General features: G+C 40.0%; 1 protein-coding gene across 2 annotated transcripts in view; it reads right to left on the bottom strand.

The window, feature by feature from the left end:
* PDS5B (PDS5 cohesin associated factor B) overlaps positions 1-17,860 on the bottom strand; it is a 268,672-nt gene that overhangs the window by 128,786 nt on the left and 122,026 nt on the right. For both annotated transcript variants that reach the window (XM_077810153.1, XM_077810163.1), the window contains exons 7-8: positions 16,450-16,530; positions 9,919-10,059 (exon numbers count right to left, since the gene is read on the bottom strand). In XM_077810153.1, coding sequence (XP_077666279.1) covers positions 9,919-10,059; positions 16,450-16,530 — 222 coding nt within the window. The remainder of the gene's footprint in view (positions 1-9,918; positions 10,060-16,449; positions 16,531-17,860) is intronic.

Here is a 17,860-nt window from a genome sequence, read left to right as displayed (position 1 = left end):
CAGTGATAATAAATATAAACGGCAAAACTCAGACACAAAAGTGGGGAATAGAGAGGAGTAGGATGGGGAATAGGATGTAAGAGGAAAAATCACATGCACAAACATAAAATGGGGAATAACTGACCAGGCAGTGGCACTAGAGAAAAGGATCTGGGGTTATAGTAGATCATACACTGAGTGAGTCAACAATGTGATGCTATTGCAAAAAAGACAAATGTCATTTCGGGAGGTATTCACAGGAGAGTCATACGTAAGACACGGGAGGCAATTGGTCTGCTCTACTTGATACTGATGAAGCTTCAGCTGGAGTACTGTGTCCAGTTTTGGGCACAACTCTTTAAGAAAGAAGTGAACAAACTAGAGAGGGGCCGAGAGAGCAGCAAACACGATAGAAGATTTAGAAAACCTGACCTGCGAGGAAAGATTGGGCATGTTTAGACTAGGTAAGAGAAGACGGGGGACACTTAATTTTTACATATTTAAATGGTTGTTATATGGAGAATGGTTATCAATTATTTTCCAAGGGTAGGACAAGTAGGGAGATTTAGGATAGATATTAGGAAAAGCTTTCTAAGTCCAAGTACAGTTAAGCACTGGAATAGTTTACATGGGGAGGTTGTGGAATCCCCATCAGTGGAGATTTTTAAGACAAGATTAGACAAAAACCTATGGTCTGGACTCTATATTAAACCTGCCTCGGTGCTCGGAGGTTGACATGGTGATCTCGAGGTCCCTTCTAACCCTACATTTCTATGATTCTATGATAAGTGAAGCAGCAACACACTGTACTGAAGAGAGTTTATTTACAATTATTTGATGTTCATCTTATTTTCCTAATTTTTTTTAATATTACTTACATCATTAAACATAACATTTATGCTATGGTAGTACCCAAAGGTCCTAATCAAGATTAAGGCTCTATTTTGCTGGATACTGTATAAATACTGATAGGAAGATGATCCTGACCCTGGAGGGTTTACAATCTAAAAGGCACAAACAGATGAACAGCAGAATATAAAATACAACCAAATAAATATAATATAATGATGATGAGTTACCATTATTGTATTGTTGGGTTTGTTTTTATTTTTATGTAGGGCAGGAATGCGCGCATTAGTAAGAGTCATGAAGGAGATGTGATGTACTGAGAGGAAGGAAACAAGTCTCTGCTGTGTGGACAACGTTGTTACATAAGTGAGAACGACAACTGTCACACAGAAGGTAGGAAATCAAGATTGGGGAAGAAACTGTTTATCTTAAGAAGTGGACAATCATAAGAAAAATCTGAAATCTAATGCTTTAGAAAAGTGAATGGAAGAGTGCACATATCTTTAAAACCAGTTGATGAACCTGGGGCCGGACGAGTTGCATCCGACAGTGCTAAAGGAATTGGCGGCTGTGATTGCAGAGCCATTGGCCATTATCTTTGAAAACTCGTGGCGAACGGGGGAAGTCCCAGATGACTGGAAAAAGGCTAATGTAGTGCCAATCTTTAAAAAAGGGAAGAAGGAGGATCCTGGGAACTACAGGCCAGTCAGCCTCACCTCAGTCCCTGGAAAAATCATGGAGCAGGTCCTCAAAAAATCAATCCTGAAGCACTTACATGAGAGGAAAGTGATCAGGAACAGTCAGCATGGATTCACCAAGGGAAGGTCATGCCTGACTAATCTAATCGCCTTCTATGATGAGATTACTGGTTCTGTGGATGAAGGGAAAGCAGTGGATGTATTGTATCTTGACTTTAGCAAAGCTTTTGACACGGTCTCCCACAGTATTCTTGTCAGCAAGTTAAGGAAATATGGGCTGGATGAATGCACTATAAGGTGGGTAGAAAGTTGGCTAGATTGTCGGGCTCAACGGGTAGTGATCAATGGCTCCATGTCTAGTTGGCAGCCGGTGTCAAGTGGAGTGCCCCAGGGGTCGGTCCTGGGGCCGGTTTTGTTCAATATCTTCATAAATGATCTGGAGGATGGTGTGGATTGCACTCTCAGCAAATTTGCAGATGATACTAAACTGGGAGGAGTGGTAGATACGCTGGAGGGCAGGGATAGGATACAAAGGGACCTAGACAAATTGGAGGATTGGGCCAAAAGAAATCTGATGAGGTTCAATAAGGATAAGTGCAGGGTCCTGCACTTAGGACGGAAGAACCCAATGCACAGCTACAGACTAGGGACCAAATGGCTAGGCAGCAGATCTGTGGAAAAGAACCTAGGGGTGACAGTGGACGAGAAGCTGGATATGAGTCAGCAGTGTGCCCTTGTTGCCAAGAAGGCAAATGGCATTTTGGGATGTATATGTAAGAGCATTACCAGCAGATCGAGGGACATGATCGTTCTCCTCTATTCGACATTGGTGAGGCCTCATCTGGAGTACTGTGTCCAGTTTTGGGCCCCACACTACAAGAAGGATATGGATAAACTGGAGAGAGTCCAGCGAAACGCAACAAAAATGATTAGGGGTCTGGAACACATGACTTATGAGGAGAGGCTGAGGGAACTGGGATTGTTTAGTCTGCGGAAGAGAAGAATGAGGGGGGATTTGATAGCTGCTTTCAACTACCTGAGAGGTGGTTCCAGAGAGGATGGTTCTAGACTATTCTCAGTGGTAGAAGAGGACAGGACAAGGAGTAATGGTCTCAAGTTGCAGTGGGGGAGGTTAAGGTTGGATATTAGGAAAAACTTTTTCACTAGGACAGTGGTGAAACACTGGAACGCGTTACCTAGGGAGGTGGTAGAATCTCCTTCCTTCGGAGTTTTTAAGGTCAGGCTTGACAAAGCCCTGGCTGGGATGATTTAATTGGGGACTGGTCCTGCTTTTGAGCAGGGGGTTGGACTAGATGGCCTCCGGAGGTCCCTTCCAACCCTGATATTCTATGATTCTATATCAAGCATTCTAGTGTGCTTGCTCAGTAAATATCAATATGTATGAACAAACCACCATAGTTGCAAATTTGTTCAAAGATTTAGACACTTCAAATTTTTGAAGTATTCGTGTTCATCAAAATTTGACTGTTTTTAAAATCACGTAACAGTATCTCTTAAAATCAGTAATACAAATCAGTTTATAAGCACAGACACAAATACCTCCACTTTCTTAAAAATTCTAAAGACTAACAAAAGCACATTTAATGCTACACAGAAAGTTTAAAGGAAATGTGAAGGCTTTTAGAAATTCCATATCTGAATATAGATATTTACATGGGGGTGGCTTGCAGTGTTAGAGAAAAAGCTAGGAAGAAGGGTCCACTAAGAAATGAGGATGACAATGATTTATATCCAGCTAAGATATTGAACTCCCTTTCAAACAGAAAAAAGTTTGCAAAATTGGCAAACCATGAAACCAAACCCAAAAATGATCTCTGGACATAATATTTTGGAGTCCTGAGCCCAATTTTCAGCTCCACCAAAGGCTTGTGTGTGATCACGTCATTCAGTGTATTAACATTCTCCATCAACAATGGGTCAAGTTTTTCCCAGCTGGGTTTCACCAGCCGGGAAAGACATGTCCAAAGCACAGAGTTTGTAGCTCAAAATATTTCCAGCATCACTTAACATTCCTCACAAGGAGCAACACTGAATGAAGTAGAGTAGACAAAGGGCCAGAGTCTCCAGTCAACTAAGTTCACTGTCCTCCATGAAAGCAGTGCAAAGAGAACTTAAGCCAACCAGAAGCTCCTACAGAATTCTCCCTGAGTAGGGGGAATCTCTGCTAGCATAAAAGTGGAATAGGTAGCCTAGCCACCTTTACGCCACCTGCCCTCACCATAACCACAGAGAGGAGTGGGTGCTGGAGGCAGGTGGTAATGTGAAGGAGGCACAGCCCACTACATCCAGTTGTCTACAGGTATAAGTTTGAGTGGCCCCCTATTGGTCTGTTACCAGTGCTGGGCCTCTAACAAGGAGCTGCAAATGGCTCCCTGTGGCTGCCCCTCTCCACTACATCCAAGCAGAGCCACAGAAACAGTTAAGTCCAAACCTTTCTAATTTTATCTACAAGTGAACATATTTCCTCAGAAAATGATGCGGAGGTGGGAACTTGTATTAATTTAGTGCCTCATACAGTTTTTATTAACCACCCCATCTACTACATGAAACAGAGCAGTCTACATGAGACTTGTGTACATGAGAAAGTTGTATGGTCTAACCTAAGGTGTGATTTAAATTTACTTTAGTTACACTGGTATCACAGGCTGCATGGACACTTATTTCAGTTTAAACCAGACTTATTTCAATTTAGCTTAAGTTTACTGGGAACAAGTTTAAGCTAACCTGAAAACCCTCTTAAATCAAAATAAGTGTATCCACACACGGTTTACACCAGTATAATAAAATCAATTTAAAAATCAACTAAATAAGTTACAGTAATAGGTAAAAAACATACATAGGTGTTTAAGTTGGTGTGCTTTTAAGTCTTAAAGAGGAAAGCAACTTTTAAATTTTGTGTAGTTTGTCAGGGTGTGCACACATATACTTAAGTACGGCCAAAAAGGAATTAGTCCAGAAGAATTAAAGCATGAGACTTACTGCTTTGTACACATCTACAACACTCCAAATTAGCCTTCTTAGGATTCATTCCAAGGCTTTCTTGCCACTATATACTGGATGATGAAGTACAAAAAGAGTTGTATTTAGGAAGGCCTGATTATGATCTATGTAATTTCATCTTAAACTGAGTGTATGCCTTTTTTTTTTCCCCCCAGATGAAAAGATCTTAGCAAGGAGAACTTCCTTCAACCTGTTTCAGAGTAGCAGCCGTGTTAATCTGTATTTGCAAAAAGAAAAGGAGTACTTGTGGCACCTTAGAGACTAACCAATTTATTTGAGCATAAGCTTTCGTGAGCTACAGCTCACTTCATCGGATGCACGAAAGCTTATGCTCAAATAAATTGGTTAGTCTCTAAGGTGCCACAAGTACTCCTTTTCTTTTTCCTTCAACCTGTAAAACTGGATATTCAATTTTAGGAATAAACTCCACATTAATTCCAAGAACCACCTTATACTTGCAAAGTATACAATGTTTAGCTTCAATGGATAATGCCCCTAGTTCAGATACCCTCCTTGACAAGGTGATAACTAAAAGAAAATTATTTTCATTGACAAGAAGTAAAGACTTTTCAACAGAGGTTATAAATTGGTGCTTAGTGAGAGTATTCAGGAAAACGTTCAGCTCCTATGGCTTTGTTCTATCATTTTTTTGAGTAGTAATTAGGCATGCTCACTACACAATTTTCTGATACATGGGTGAAAGCCTGTTGACACAAATATGCTGAAATATAGCCTCCATCTGACCTTAAGTTTGGGGTTTTAAAATCCCTATCAAGCCCATTTTGCAGAAATTAAAACAAGTGCTGACCTTGTCGCTTATAGGAAAAAATATCCTGGCCTTTACACCAAAATTTGAATTGAGACCAAGTTATAGAATATGTTGACGCATTCCTTGAAACTAGTAATTTGGCAAGACTAACACGTTAATAGCCTCTATTTTTTAACTCTCTCCTTTCAAAATTGAAGCAGTTACATTTACGGCTGGCGTACACACAGGCTAGCCCCCAAATCATGAAGTGTTTCCTAGAACTGATTTATTTACTTGGGTGCAAGTCTTTCTTTGGACACATTTTGGAATATATGTGGATTAGCTAAATTGATTTTAGCCACTTTTATTCCAAATAAGTGACCATGGACAAACTTCCACTGAAAATAAATTAATCTGGTTTTAATTCACACCTTGTTATTTCAGTGAAAGTTTGCAGCACCTCTGCATCTTGATGTAGAATGAGTCCACGTGACAACAACAGGTATTTTCTGCAACGGAAATAGATGAGAAGGCTAACTGACATACTGCTTACGTAACAGAACTGAGGTTGCCTTGAACAGCGGGGGGCAATTAGAAGCATAATTGATTTCTCCTTCCTGATCTTCTGAATCAGGCTGGATCAACATAGCATTAAAACAGAACTGGACACAAAACTGCCCATAAACTCCTCCTTGACACATGGGAGAGTGAATGGAAGATCTAAGCCAGTGGCTCTAACTTTTTTTACTGGTGACCCCCTTCACATAGCAAGCCTCTGAATGCAACCCCCCTTATAAATTAAAAGCACTTTTTATATATTTAACACCATTATAAATGCTGGAGGCAAAGCAGGATTTAGGGTGGAGGTTGATAGCTCATGACCCCCCCCCATGTAATAACTTCGCGACCCCCTCAGGCGTCCCGACCCCCAGTTTGAGAACCCCTGATCTAAGCCCAGCCTCCTGGCCAATACTGCAGGACCAAGATCTGGTGAGTGGATCCAAGCCACCTGGAGAGCACAGCAAAACAACCTCATCCTCAGAAATAATTACATTGCTGAACTTTACATCAATAACGTTTTTCAACTATGAGCTATATTTGTTCATGTTCTTGAGGGCTGCAAGGAATGGCAATGCAGGGTACTTCATGGAGAGAAAATAAATTAATTTGCATCAGAATTTGGTGGTTGTTGCAACGGAACACATGGGGCCCTTTGCACTGATCGATAATATAAACTTTTTGGCAAGGTTCTCCAACAAGTTAGATTTAGCCCAGTATGCCCATTCCTCTTGGATAACATTCTCTACAGATAGCTGTGGGACATGGGTGTTTTAGATGCAGATGAAAAATACTTCTGAGTTGTCTGATCCTTTTGTATTTTCCTCTTCTCCTTTCTCTTCCTGTGTCAGATTGTTAGGGGAAAAGATCTAGACTGGTAATTAACCATGTGAGGAGAGTTTTAAAAACATTTTTAACTGAAGATGTCTTACCCTCTCTCCTTCTAAAGTTCTGCCCAGCATAAGATCACTGGCCTTCCAAAAGAAGGGGAAAGTATTCTTTCCCTTCTTAGGTCTCAAAGACTTTTTCTTAGAATTTGATGACCTATAAAATTTCAGTTATGTCATTGGCCAACTAAATATAAAGAACAGGCTAAGGGAGAAGCTCTGGTGTTTTCTCTTTGATCTGCAGTACACCACATATTTTAATCAATTTATCTGGGGCTAGTTCCTCCTCTTATGTGGAATTAAAACCAGAGGAAAAAAGATAACTAGTCTTTAGTTTTAATGGAATCTTGGATAGCTTTGCTTTTTCTCAGAAGCAGCCTTCCTGGCCTTGGATTTCTTTTTCTTCAAATCAGCCTCTGCCTTAGGGTATGTCTTCACTGTAATTAAAAACCCACAGCTGGCCCATGCCAGCAGACTCGGACTTCCGGGGCCCAGGCTAAGGGGCTGTTGAACTGCAGTATAGACGTTCAGACTCAAGCTGGAGCCTGGGCTCTAGGACCCTGAGAGGTGGGAGGATCACAGAGCTCGGGATACAGCCCGAGGCCAAATGACTACACCATAATTAAACAGTTTGTAATGGGATCGCAAGCGCCCCCTGTCCAAATGCGTGCGCCTACACTCTCTCAGTTTGTGGTGGGTCTTCGGTGACTCAATCTTCCAGACAGAGTTACACACAATTTGTATGTAAAATAGGGAAACAGTCCAAAAGGGGGGCCCTATCTCAGTTGGGCTTTCTTCCCCTGTCGCCCTCCCTGGGCTCAGGCTCTTAATTAGTCCTGCAGCCTTTAAAATGGCCTTGGCCCTGGCATTGAGCTATATTCCAGGACTCCCTCCATGGAGACAATGTCCTCACCCCCTCTGGGCCTTTTGGGCCCAGAACTCCTGCTGGGCCACAGAAAGAGTTCAGTTCCCCTTTGGGATGCACAGTTCAGACCACTTTTCCAGTGGCTGATGCGGGGAACCCAGGCGCATCCTCTACTCTGGGTCCCAGCCCAGGGGCCTTAAAGATAGCAGCTGTCCACCATGCCCCTTTAACTGAGCTGCATTGCTGCTATGATTCCCTGGGCCATGTCCCTGTGGCCCCAGCACATTCTTCACCCTTATCTCAGGGCCTTGTCTTGGTTGAGTCCCAGCTGCCACCCAGAGTGCCTTCTCGCTTCCCTGGGTCCCTACCAGCACTGCTCTGTCCAAGGTCCTGTAGCTCCCTCAGCCAGCTAGGCACACCAGCCACGCTCCTCCAACTCCAGCAAGGAACTGATATCACTCTGGCTCTGCAGCTCTTCTTATACTAGCCTGGTGCGCCCTGATTGGCTGCTCCCTGCAGCCCCTTTCCGATTGGCAATATCCCACACAACCATCCTAAGCAGCTTGAAGGATCCTCTCCACTGCCTTTTTCTGGGGCAGGCTGTGGCAAGGCTGCAAGGCCTCCAGCACGGGGCCTCAGAGCCTGGTCCACCCCACCCACTCTAAGCCAGAGTCAGCTGGCACAGCCTGCCACATCTGTCTAATTGCATTGTACACATCATCAAAGGTGACAAAGAAAGGGCTTTCCATATTTACTGGGGACAGAGGAGATTCCTTAGGCTCACACTCTCAGTTTCAGATTTTATTTTATTTTTAATTAAAGGACACAAAGTTTGGTCTTTGGTGATCTGGCTCCTGGGAGATGGAAGTTCCTGATGCAGGAAGGCAGGGGAGAAATAGGCAATGATAAAAGGTCAACACAGCCACTACCTGTGGTTGATAAGGCAAGTCCAATCATCTTCCTGCCCTTTGGGATGTACCTCTGGCTAATGCTACTTTGTGAGGACTCCTTCTCAGTTAAGGTGTATTACCACTCGCTTCCCCATATCAGTCTGAGTTTCTGGTCCAGAGTGGCTTCTTTCTTCTTTTGCCAGCTTGTTGCTTTGAGGATGGGTATGACCGCTCCTGTCAGACACTCCCATCAGCAGAGAAGAATATGAATAGCAGCTTTAACCTTTGCTTCTTCATAAGCTCATCAGATATTACCAGGCTCTCATATTTAACACACTGCAACAGGAAGACCTGGTTAGCCTGCCTACAGCTGTGAATTGTGGGCTTGTCAGGGACAGACACACTCCTATTCTGTTCTGGTCTGCTTCCTAAACTCAGAATTGGTTGAAGACCCATTATTTAGGATCTGTGGACCTTATTATGCAGAAGAATAGAGAGAAGCAATGGTGATAGACAAGAACAGAAATGGGTAGGACAAAGGCAGGCAAGGAAAAAAACATTACACCCCAAGCCCACAATGAGAGTGCCTTTTTATTCAGAGCTTAAACATTTCTTCCAGGACTTTCCCAATTCAAGCATGAGGAAGTAGAATGAGTAATACAGAAGACCTGACCCTGGTAAAAAATACTGACCATAGACCTTATTTTTAAAATTATAAGGCCTATTTTTCCCCCATTCACGAGACTATCATTTTGACAACCTAAAAAAAAGATGTGCCGCTTACTCAAGCGAGATGGGAGGGAAACAGCTCAGCACCCACATCCCCCTCTAATATAGATTTGAGAAGACCAACAGCGAGGCAAAAAGTAGCCCAGAGAGGGGGAGCATAATGCTCAGGGATGGCCACACTAATGAAAATGGATATTAATTCTTAAATTTCCAGAAAGTAACAAGAAAGAAGTTGCTGTTTTCCCACTACGAAGGATAACAAATGTTTCCCAATCTAGTTACAGCTATACAGTATTTTAATGCCATTAAGAGACATATGATTTTCAATCTATTAAAATTTGTGAATCACTGCATAGGTATTTAAATAAATAGTAACTTGCAATGCCAATGACATAAAACTGGAAATCAGTTATCTTTTTGTATGAAACATGTGAATCACACTTATAAATGCAGTCTTTTCTAATTACTCTGTGACATAACTTCTATAATTACGTTTTTTCTACAACTTTAAGATTAGTCTTCTTATACATTTACTCTTATGCACTGATTGTTTTGAGTTACTTAGATGTGACAGTAAGAAAAACATTTAATTCCAAATCAGACTTGGCAAACTTTTCAAATATTACATAACACATATTCAGAGCAAAAAAATCCATTTTAAGACTGTCTAAAACAAATATAGTATGTTATTTACCTTAAGTTTGAATTCAAGCTGCGGTAAAACAGAAAGCAAGAGATGACTGTCAATATTGTATAACTCCAGAATTAAGTCAAAGACATGCTCTGACAGATCACTGATAGAAGTTTTCCCAAGCATAAGCACCTGATTGAAGAACTGGAAAGTAAAACAAAGAACATTACATCAGTAACAGAATACAAGTAAAATAGTATACATCTTCTGTCTTTTCTAAAATTCTAACTTCACCTACCACTGAATCAATATAGTATCTTCACTAATTCAGGTAAGGATACAAATTTCTATTAAAATGATAAAAGTGGGGGGAAACGAGTTTATGGAAAGATAACCCTTAAGATATAGTACTTTTTCCTATCAATCTATATTCATAAACTAGAGATGAAAAGCAACAATACAAAAAGGTGTCATGCAATGTTTAGTTTATCACAGCAAGTCTAGAAACAACTTTAACAAATAATTCCTCTACCAGTTTCAATTATATCAGATATTTTGTAGTGTGACTAAATTTTAGAGTTATTTAACCACAAGCGACACCAATTTATTTCAAAAGCATTCCATCCTTTTGCCTAAATGGGACCAATATAGAGAAATAGCTAGGGAGTTACCACACTACTGTAAAAACATAATGTATGAAGGGTAGCTGTAGCCATGTTAGTCACAGGATATTAGAGAGACAAGGTGGGTGAGGTGATATCTTTCATTGGACCAACTTCTGTTCATGATGAGAGAGAGATTTCGAGCCACACACAGCTCTTCTTCAGATCACACAGCTTTGTGTGGCTCAAAAGCCTGTCTCTCTCATCATGAACAGAAGTTGGTCCAATGAAAGGTACTATCTCACCCATGTCTCTTTGATTTATAAAGCTGTTAAATAGAAATTTATGAACTCACAATGACTGTATGGCTAAGAATTTATATCCACAAAGCAGCATTTTTGTACACTGCAGTTATAAAGCAAACATTTCTCATTGACTTATATGGACATGAGGGTAAATCTGTACTTTCAACTATAAAATAATTACATGGAAAAACAAATTAAATATTGCTTTACTTTTTAATCACTCTGTTACTTACTGTGTACTGAATACGTACTGTGTGGTAGGGAGGAAGGAAAGAAAGTTATCATTCCTAACTCATTTTAGACCACGGAACTGTTTCTCAAACTGCTTTTTTTAATCTACCGAAGAGCCCCATGCCCAAAGTGTGCAACACTGTTCATGTCACTCCAAGACCATCAAGTCCAGTGGTGGAGCACATTTAATTGGTGCTCACTCCTGTCTCTGCCTGGACTTGGGCACAGCATCAGCCACTACCCACTCTACCTGATAAATGTATATCAGATCAGAGCAAGTACCATGCACTAGATCTAAATTTTCAAAAGTATCCACCTTTAGGTACCCAACCTGAGAAATCTTGGGTCTGATTTTTCTAAGTATTAAGCACCTACAACTCACCTGAAGTCAAAAGGAGCTCCAGGTACTCAGGCCCAATTGCTTTGAAATGGGCACCAAAAATTTGAGGCACTCAAAAATCAATGCCTACCTTTGAAAATTTGACAACAGGTATTGCATCAAACAAGTGGTATTGTGCCATGCAACAGGCAAGCCAGGATGGAGGAGGCCCCTCTCCTTCCCAATAGTCAAGAGGAAGAAGAGCATCCTACCAAAAACCAAAAGGCTGTATTAACCTGATAGGGAATTCTTTTATGGATCCTTTGAGAGAAAGGTGTGATTTGAGGTGAGAGGAAAAACACAAAGCTTAAGTTGTGCACCTTTTAGATGGGTAAAGATGAACCTGACTTCTTTGAACTCAAAAAAACATTAACCAATTATGCCCTTTTCCCTGTGTCAAATTAATTTTTCCACCCTTGTGTTTCTAAAACAAATCATAGAACTCTTTTGTGCATCAGCATGATCAGTTTGCAAGGAAATGTACAGACCTTGGTAAAGCATTTGAACAATTAACTGCAAAGCCAGCAGGGGGAGTTCAAATGTTCAGTGTGCTACTGTAACATGAATCAAGCCAATTAGGAAAAAAGGGAGCTTCTTTCATAAGGTGAGAAAAGAAAAGAAAAATGAAAAACTTAACTGATCAGGAAAGGATGCACCATATTTACAAATCAAAAAATTGTGCGCTATACTAGAAACACTAAGCCTGTGAACTGGCCTTATGGGATGTGTGTGTTTTTTTGGGGAGGTTTTTTGTTGTTTTTTTTTTTTTTTTTAAACAAGCAGCTTCTACTGGAAGATGTACATTCCTGGTTCAACTGTGTGTCCTCTATTGTGTTTCTTTATTTACCCTACCAAAGAAAATTGTTCTTTAATGCTATAGAATGTATTAAGAATCATTCCCCACTTGTGGGGTACATTTCGAGAACAAGAGAGCTGTGAATGCAAAGATTTTTCACCACGAGGAAGGATTTTTATTGCAGTAGCACCTTGAGGCCCCAGTCTGGATTCATGGACCCTTTGTGCTAGATGCTATACCTACCACAAACAGCTTACAATCTTTGCATGAGACAAGATATGTAGCTACAAACAGCAAACTGGAAGGTTGTGGAGAGAGAATCAGTGAGACATGGTAACAGTGAAATAATCACATTAAGTATAAGCAGCCACAGTATACCAACTGCCTAGAATGGAGACCAGGGTTGCCACATTTCCAAAAAACAAAAATCTAATTAAGCTCCATTCTTGTCTCCCCTTCCTATCTTCTTATCCATGTTAATTAACATGAATCGTGCAACCATGAATTATGGTGGAGTAGCAGCAACAACTGAGTTAAGCTGAAGCCCAAGTTTTGCTTAAGCAGGGATGTTAAAACTTTCAAAATTATCTGCTTTGATTATTATCAATATGAATTACTAGATGTCCTTTGCATAATTTTTACACACACCCTTAATAGCAACCTCTCCAATCTTAAGTTCGTAAAACATATTTAATATTGTATCAGATGTAAAGATTTTTTTGCTACAAGAGTATGAGGTCAGAGTTGCAGAATCTTGTAAGTATATGTTTGATGAAGTTGGAGTGCCTATTGCTTTTATCTGTCACAGTTGGAAGTAAATGCAGTGTGATATTGAGAGCATTTAAGGCTACATGAAGGTGGTAAGCAATAGTGAATATTTCCCCTAAGTTTATTTCCATGCTCTTAAGGTTTAGGGTGGCTGCGGTATGCCCTGCTGCAACCTTACCTGTAATAAACAAAGTCTGTGTTACATATGTTACTTACAGAAGCACTCACATTTTTCTTATGCCTGATCGCTCTTCCTTCTCATCTCTTATTTCTCTCCCTCATCATCCATCTCTTCTCTGAAGTCTTCCCTCTCTATTCAGCTCTCAACTATTCCTTCCACGCCACCTGTAGTTTTTCTTTGTCCTCCATCCTTCCTGTCTATTCCTTCTTCTAACTCCCTGTTCCCCCTTTTTTCCCCCATGACAGTGGTGTAAGAAATCTAGTCATACAGTTACTCCCACAGTCAGATCACTTTCTCCATACCTATAACAAACAGTAGTACATTGCCTACTTTCTTAAATCCTTTAGGCAGAGCAACAGAGGTGTGGAAAAATCAAACAGATATGGTAGGAGCTGCATGAATGCTGCTCTCAGTTCTGTGGATCATGCCAGGAATCTAAGCAGCAGCTTAGAAATGGAGAATGAAAAACATGCAGGTAACACCCCTTGTCAAGCCAAAAGCTTTAACAACATAGGCACTAGGCCTAATACAGATAAAAAATAATAATAATATACCCAAAATAGGGCTATCGCATGGTTAAACAGAATACCATTTATTTAAATATTTTTGGATGTTTTCTACATTTTCAAATATATAGATTTCAGTTACAATACAGAATACGAAGTATACAGTGCTCACTTTATTTTTTATTACAAATAGTTGCACTGTAAAAATGATAAAAAATAGTATTTTTCAATTCACCTAATACAAGTACTGAAGTGCAATCTCTTTATAATGAAAGTTGCACTTACAAATATAGAATTATGTACAAAAAACTGCATTCAAAAACAAAACAATGTAAAATTTTAGAGCCTGCAAGTCCACTCAATCCTACTTCTTGTTCAGCCAATCACTCAGAAAAACAAGTTTACAGTTGCACCTGAAAGTGAGAACAGGTGTTCGAATGGCACTGCTGTAGCTGGCATGTCAAGATATTAACATGCCAGATGCACTAAAGATTCATGTCCCTTCATGCTTCAACCCCCATTCCAGAGGACATGCGTCCATACTGATGAGGGGTTCTGCTCAACAACAACTGAAAACTAGGCAGGCTGACACATGTTCATTTTCATCATCTGAGTCAGATGCCACCAGCAAAACACTGATTTTCTTTTTTGGTGGTTCACATTCTGTAGTTTCCACATCAGACTGCTGCTCTTCTAAGAGTTCTGAAAGCACGCTCCACACCTCGTCCGTTTCAGATTTTGGAAGGCACTTCAGATTCTTAAACCTTGGGTCGAGTGCTGTAGCTAACTTAGAAATCTCACATTGGTACCTTCTTCGCATTTTGTGAAATCTGCAGTGAAAGTGTTCTTAAAATGAACATGTGCTGGGTCATCAACCGAGACTGCTATAACATGAAATATAAGGCAGAATGCAGGTAAAACAGAGCAGACGACATACAATTCTCCCCCAAGGAGTTCAGTCACAAATGTAATTAACACATTTTTTTTTTAACGAGCGTCATCAGCATGGAAGCATGTCCTCTAGAATGGTGGTCAAAGCATGAAGGATCATACAAATGATTACCATATCTGGCATGTAAATAACTTGCAATGCCAGATACAAACGTGCCATGCAAATATGACTGTTCTCACTTTCAGGTGACATTGTAAATAAGAAGAGGGCCGCATTATCTCCTGTAAATGTAAACAAACTTGTTCGTCTTAGCGATTAGCTGAACAAGAAGTAGGACTGAGTGGACTTTTAGGTTCTGAAGTTTTACATTGCTTTGTTTTTGAGTGCAGTAACGCAACAAAAAAAATCTACATTTGTAAGTGGCACTTTCATTACAAAGATTGCGCTACAGTACTTGTATGAGGTGAACTGAAAAATACTATTTTTTTTTATAATTTTTACAATGCAAATACTTGTAATCAAAAGTAATATGCATTTCAATTTCAATTACAACACAGAATACAAAATATATGAAAATGTAGAAAAACATCAAAATATTTAATAAATTTCCATTGTTATTCTATTGTTTAATAGTGCGATTAAAACTGCGATTAATGTTTTTAATTGTGATTAATTTTTTTGAGTTAATCGCATGAGTTAACTGCAGTTAATAGACAGCCCTAATCCAGGACCAATTTTTTCTTCTAGCAGGAGCTTCCTGGAATGTATTCTACTGAAAGACCAGAGAGACTGGTCTGAAGGTGTGATTTGTATACACCTACACGCCAGTGGTTGTAGGTGCACAAATGAGCAACTGAGAAAGGAGATGCTCAGTCCTGTTAGCAACAGTGTGCAGTACCACAGCCTTCAGTCTTTCCTGAAATCAAGAGGGATCCAGGAAGTTTTCTAAGAGGAGCCTGAGCTATCATCTGACTGTCACAGATGAAGGAACAGTTCCATTGTAATCATGATCATGGGTTAGATCAGACCAATGAAGAAATTATGCAAGAAGCTTCTATACTTGCTGACATTGACTACATATTAATGCTAGTTTGTGTAGGTTTTATTTCCCCCTTATCTTATGTTAATTACCATCCCCCTTGTCTGAAGAGGTAAGCCCTTGACACCAGACGACCGTAAAAAATAACTTTCATTCCATTCATACACACACCAAAAAAAAAAACAAAAAAAACTTCTTTTGATTTCCATTTTAGAACACTGAACCTAAAAGAAAAAAAGTGTAGAAGCCATAGACCATCAACTCCCTAGTTACTGGTATTAGTTGCAAGTTGGTGTAGACACGACCTAAGTCCCACAGTATGATAGAAGACCTGTCCAACAATGCAGCATAATCTAATGGGCAAGACACCGGACTAGAAGTTGGAGGCCTCGGTTCTATTCCCAGCTCTGCCACTGACATGCTGTGCCACCTTGGGCATGTTACTTCATCTCTCTCTGCCTCTATTTCCCCTCCCACACTTTGTCTTGTCTATTTAGATTGTTAGCTCTTTGTGACAGGGACTGTCTCTCACTACATATATGTATAGAACCTAACAATGCAACTAACATGAATGGGACCTCTAGGTGCTATCCTAATACAAAATGATAAAAATAATAAAAGCAGTTTGGTTTTGCAACTGTCAGGAAATTGTAACAGAGTACCTCAAATTTGGTAATGGCTTTGGTAATTTCTAAACAACTGAGTATTAGATTTTAAGGGCAATACGATATGGTATTTCTAATACAGCAGATGTTCTCCACCAGATAACAGTCTCAAACTATTAATCTTAAAAACTACCTACCCTACAACAAAATTAGTAACTACCAATAAATTACTCAGCTCTTTTAAAGTTATTTTCACCCATGTGTTTAATCACTTGCAAATCTTGACTTACGTTAGTAATGTACGGTTCAATAGCTTGAGCTGTCCTCTTTAGTAAAGCCTTTGCCAAGTCATATGCTTGCTTGTTTAAATTCTGAAAAACACAAATAGCAAACTTTGATCCACACATTAATCTTAAATATAGAATTTAAGAATCTTGAAATTAACATATACCAATAAATAATAAACCCCCTTGAATCCCTCAGTAGTTAAAGGGATGCTGTCAGATCAAAGCTGGTCCAAAATTTAGGTTTTGTAAAACAGAGTTTGAAAACTTAATTCACCTAATAGACAGTGAGTGGTGAATGGGGCATTTTCCCAAAGAAATCCAGGAGCATAAACAATCAGTTCTCACAGAATCTAAAATTTAATATTTTTCAAATTAAGTTAATCGCCATTATGGTTGTGAAGATAACCTTCCAAATATGACCCAAAGTAGATGGAATCAGTGCTGCCTGCCTTCCTGATCTGTAAACCAACAGCCAAACTGCCTGCATCTGCTGCTGTTCCTCATGGCTCTTTTGCTGCTTGGGGAAAGCTGTGTGCCACAACATATACTGGGACTGGAGTTAGTCATGTGAGAGAGACCCCAAAACGGAAGCTGGTGAGAGGCAGAACAGCAGATGCCTGATGGCTGCAAGGGTAGAAGGTATCTATGTGGGAGGGGTATACAGCACAGAGATCACAGCCTTGCTCTCCTACAGGGGTATACAGCATAACGATCACAGCCTTGCTCTCCTACAGATGCACAGCCTGGATGATTGGGGAGAGAAAACAAAAAAACAAAACCCTTCTTCCCCTCTACCACGAGAAGAGGTTGGTGAATACAAACATTCCAAGAAGCACTTTGGTAGGGATTTTGGCACACTTTCCTCTTCTGTGATCTAAAAGTTGGGTTATGTTTCTCACCATGGTACTGCCCATAAAACACATCACCGGTGGGCTTCCCCTGCCTTTCCCACCACTGATTTCTTTTATCAATCTCTGACTAGTATGTAAATTTTTCAATAATTTCAGGAGCAGCAGACCAATTAAAACATTCTCCTGCAGTATTTGCAACACCACAACTGCAGTACTATTTTAATGCAATGAAAATTTCTTTTAAAATTACCCCTTAAGGTTAAGCAAACAAATGTGAAACTGAAAACTTCAACTGTAAAAAAATCAAATGCTCAGTTCTGATTATCTACAGTGTTATTTGTAATAAGAAAAAAACAATTTTTAACCTGAAAAAACCCTATACAAGATAATACACAGTTGTTTTTATACTCCATTTAAAAGAAAAAAACAGTTGTCTTCAAGTATGATCTGTATAGAAATCATAGAACCACTGGGTTAGAAGGGTCAGCAAAGGTCATTAGTCTAAGCCCCTGCCAAGATACAAGATTTGTTGTTTCTCAATCATCCAAGGCATAGCTATCCAG

This window comes from Eretmochelys imbricata, chromosome 1, assembly GCF_965152235.1.
Source record: "Eretmochelys imbricata isolate rEreImb1 chromosome 1, rEreImb1.hap1, whole genome shotgun sequence".
Lineage (NCBI taxonomy): Eukaryota > Metazoa > Chordata > Testudines > Cheloniidae > Eretmochelys > Eretmochelys imbricata.
The sequence above is the reverse complement of the archived record's forward strand: the minus strand, read 5'-3'. Positions and strand labels throughout refer to the sequence as shown.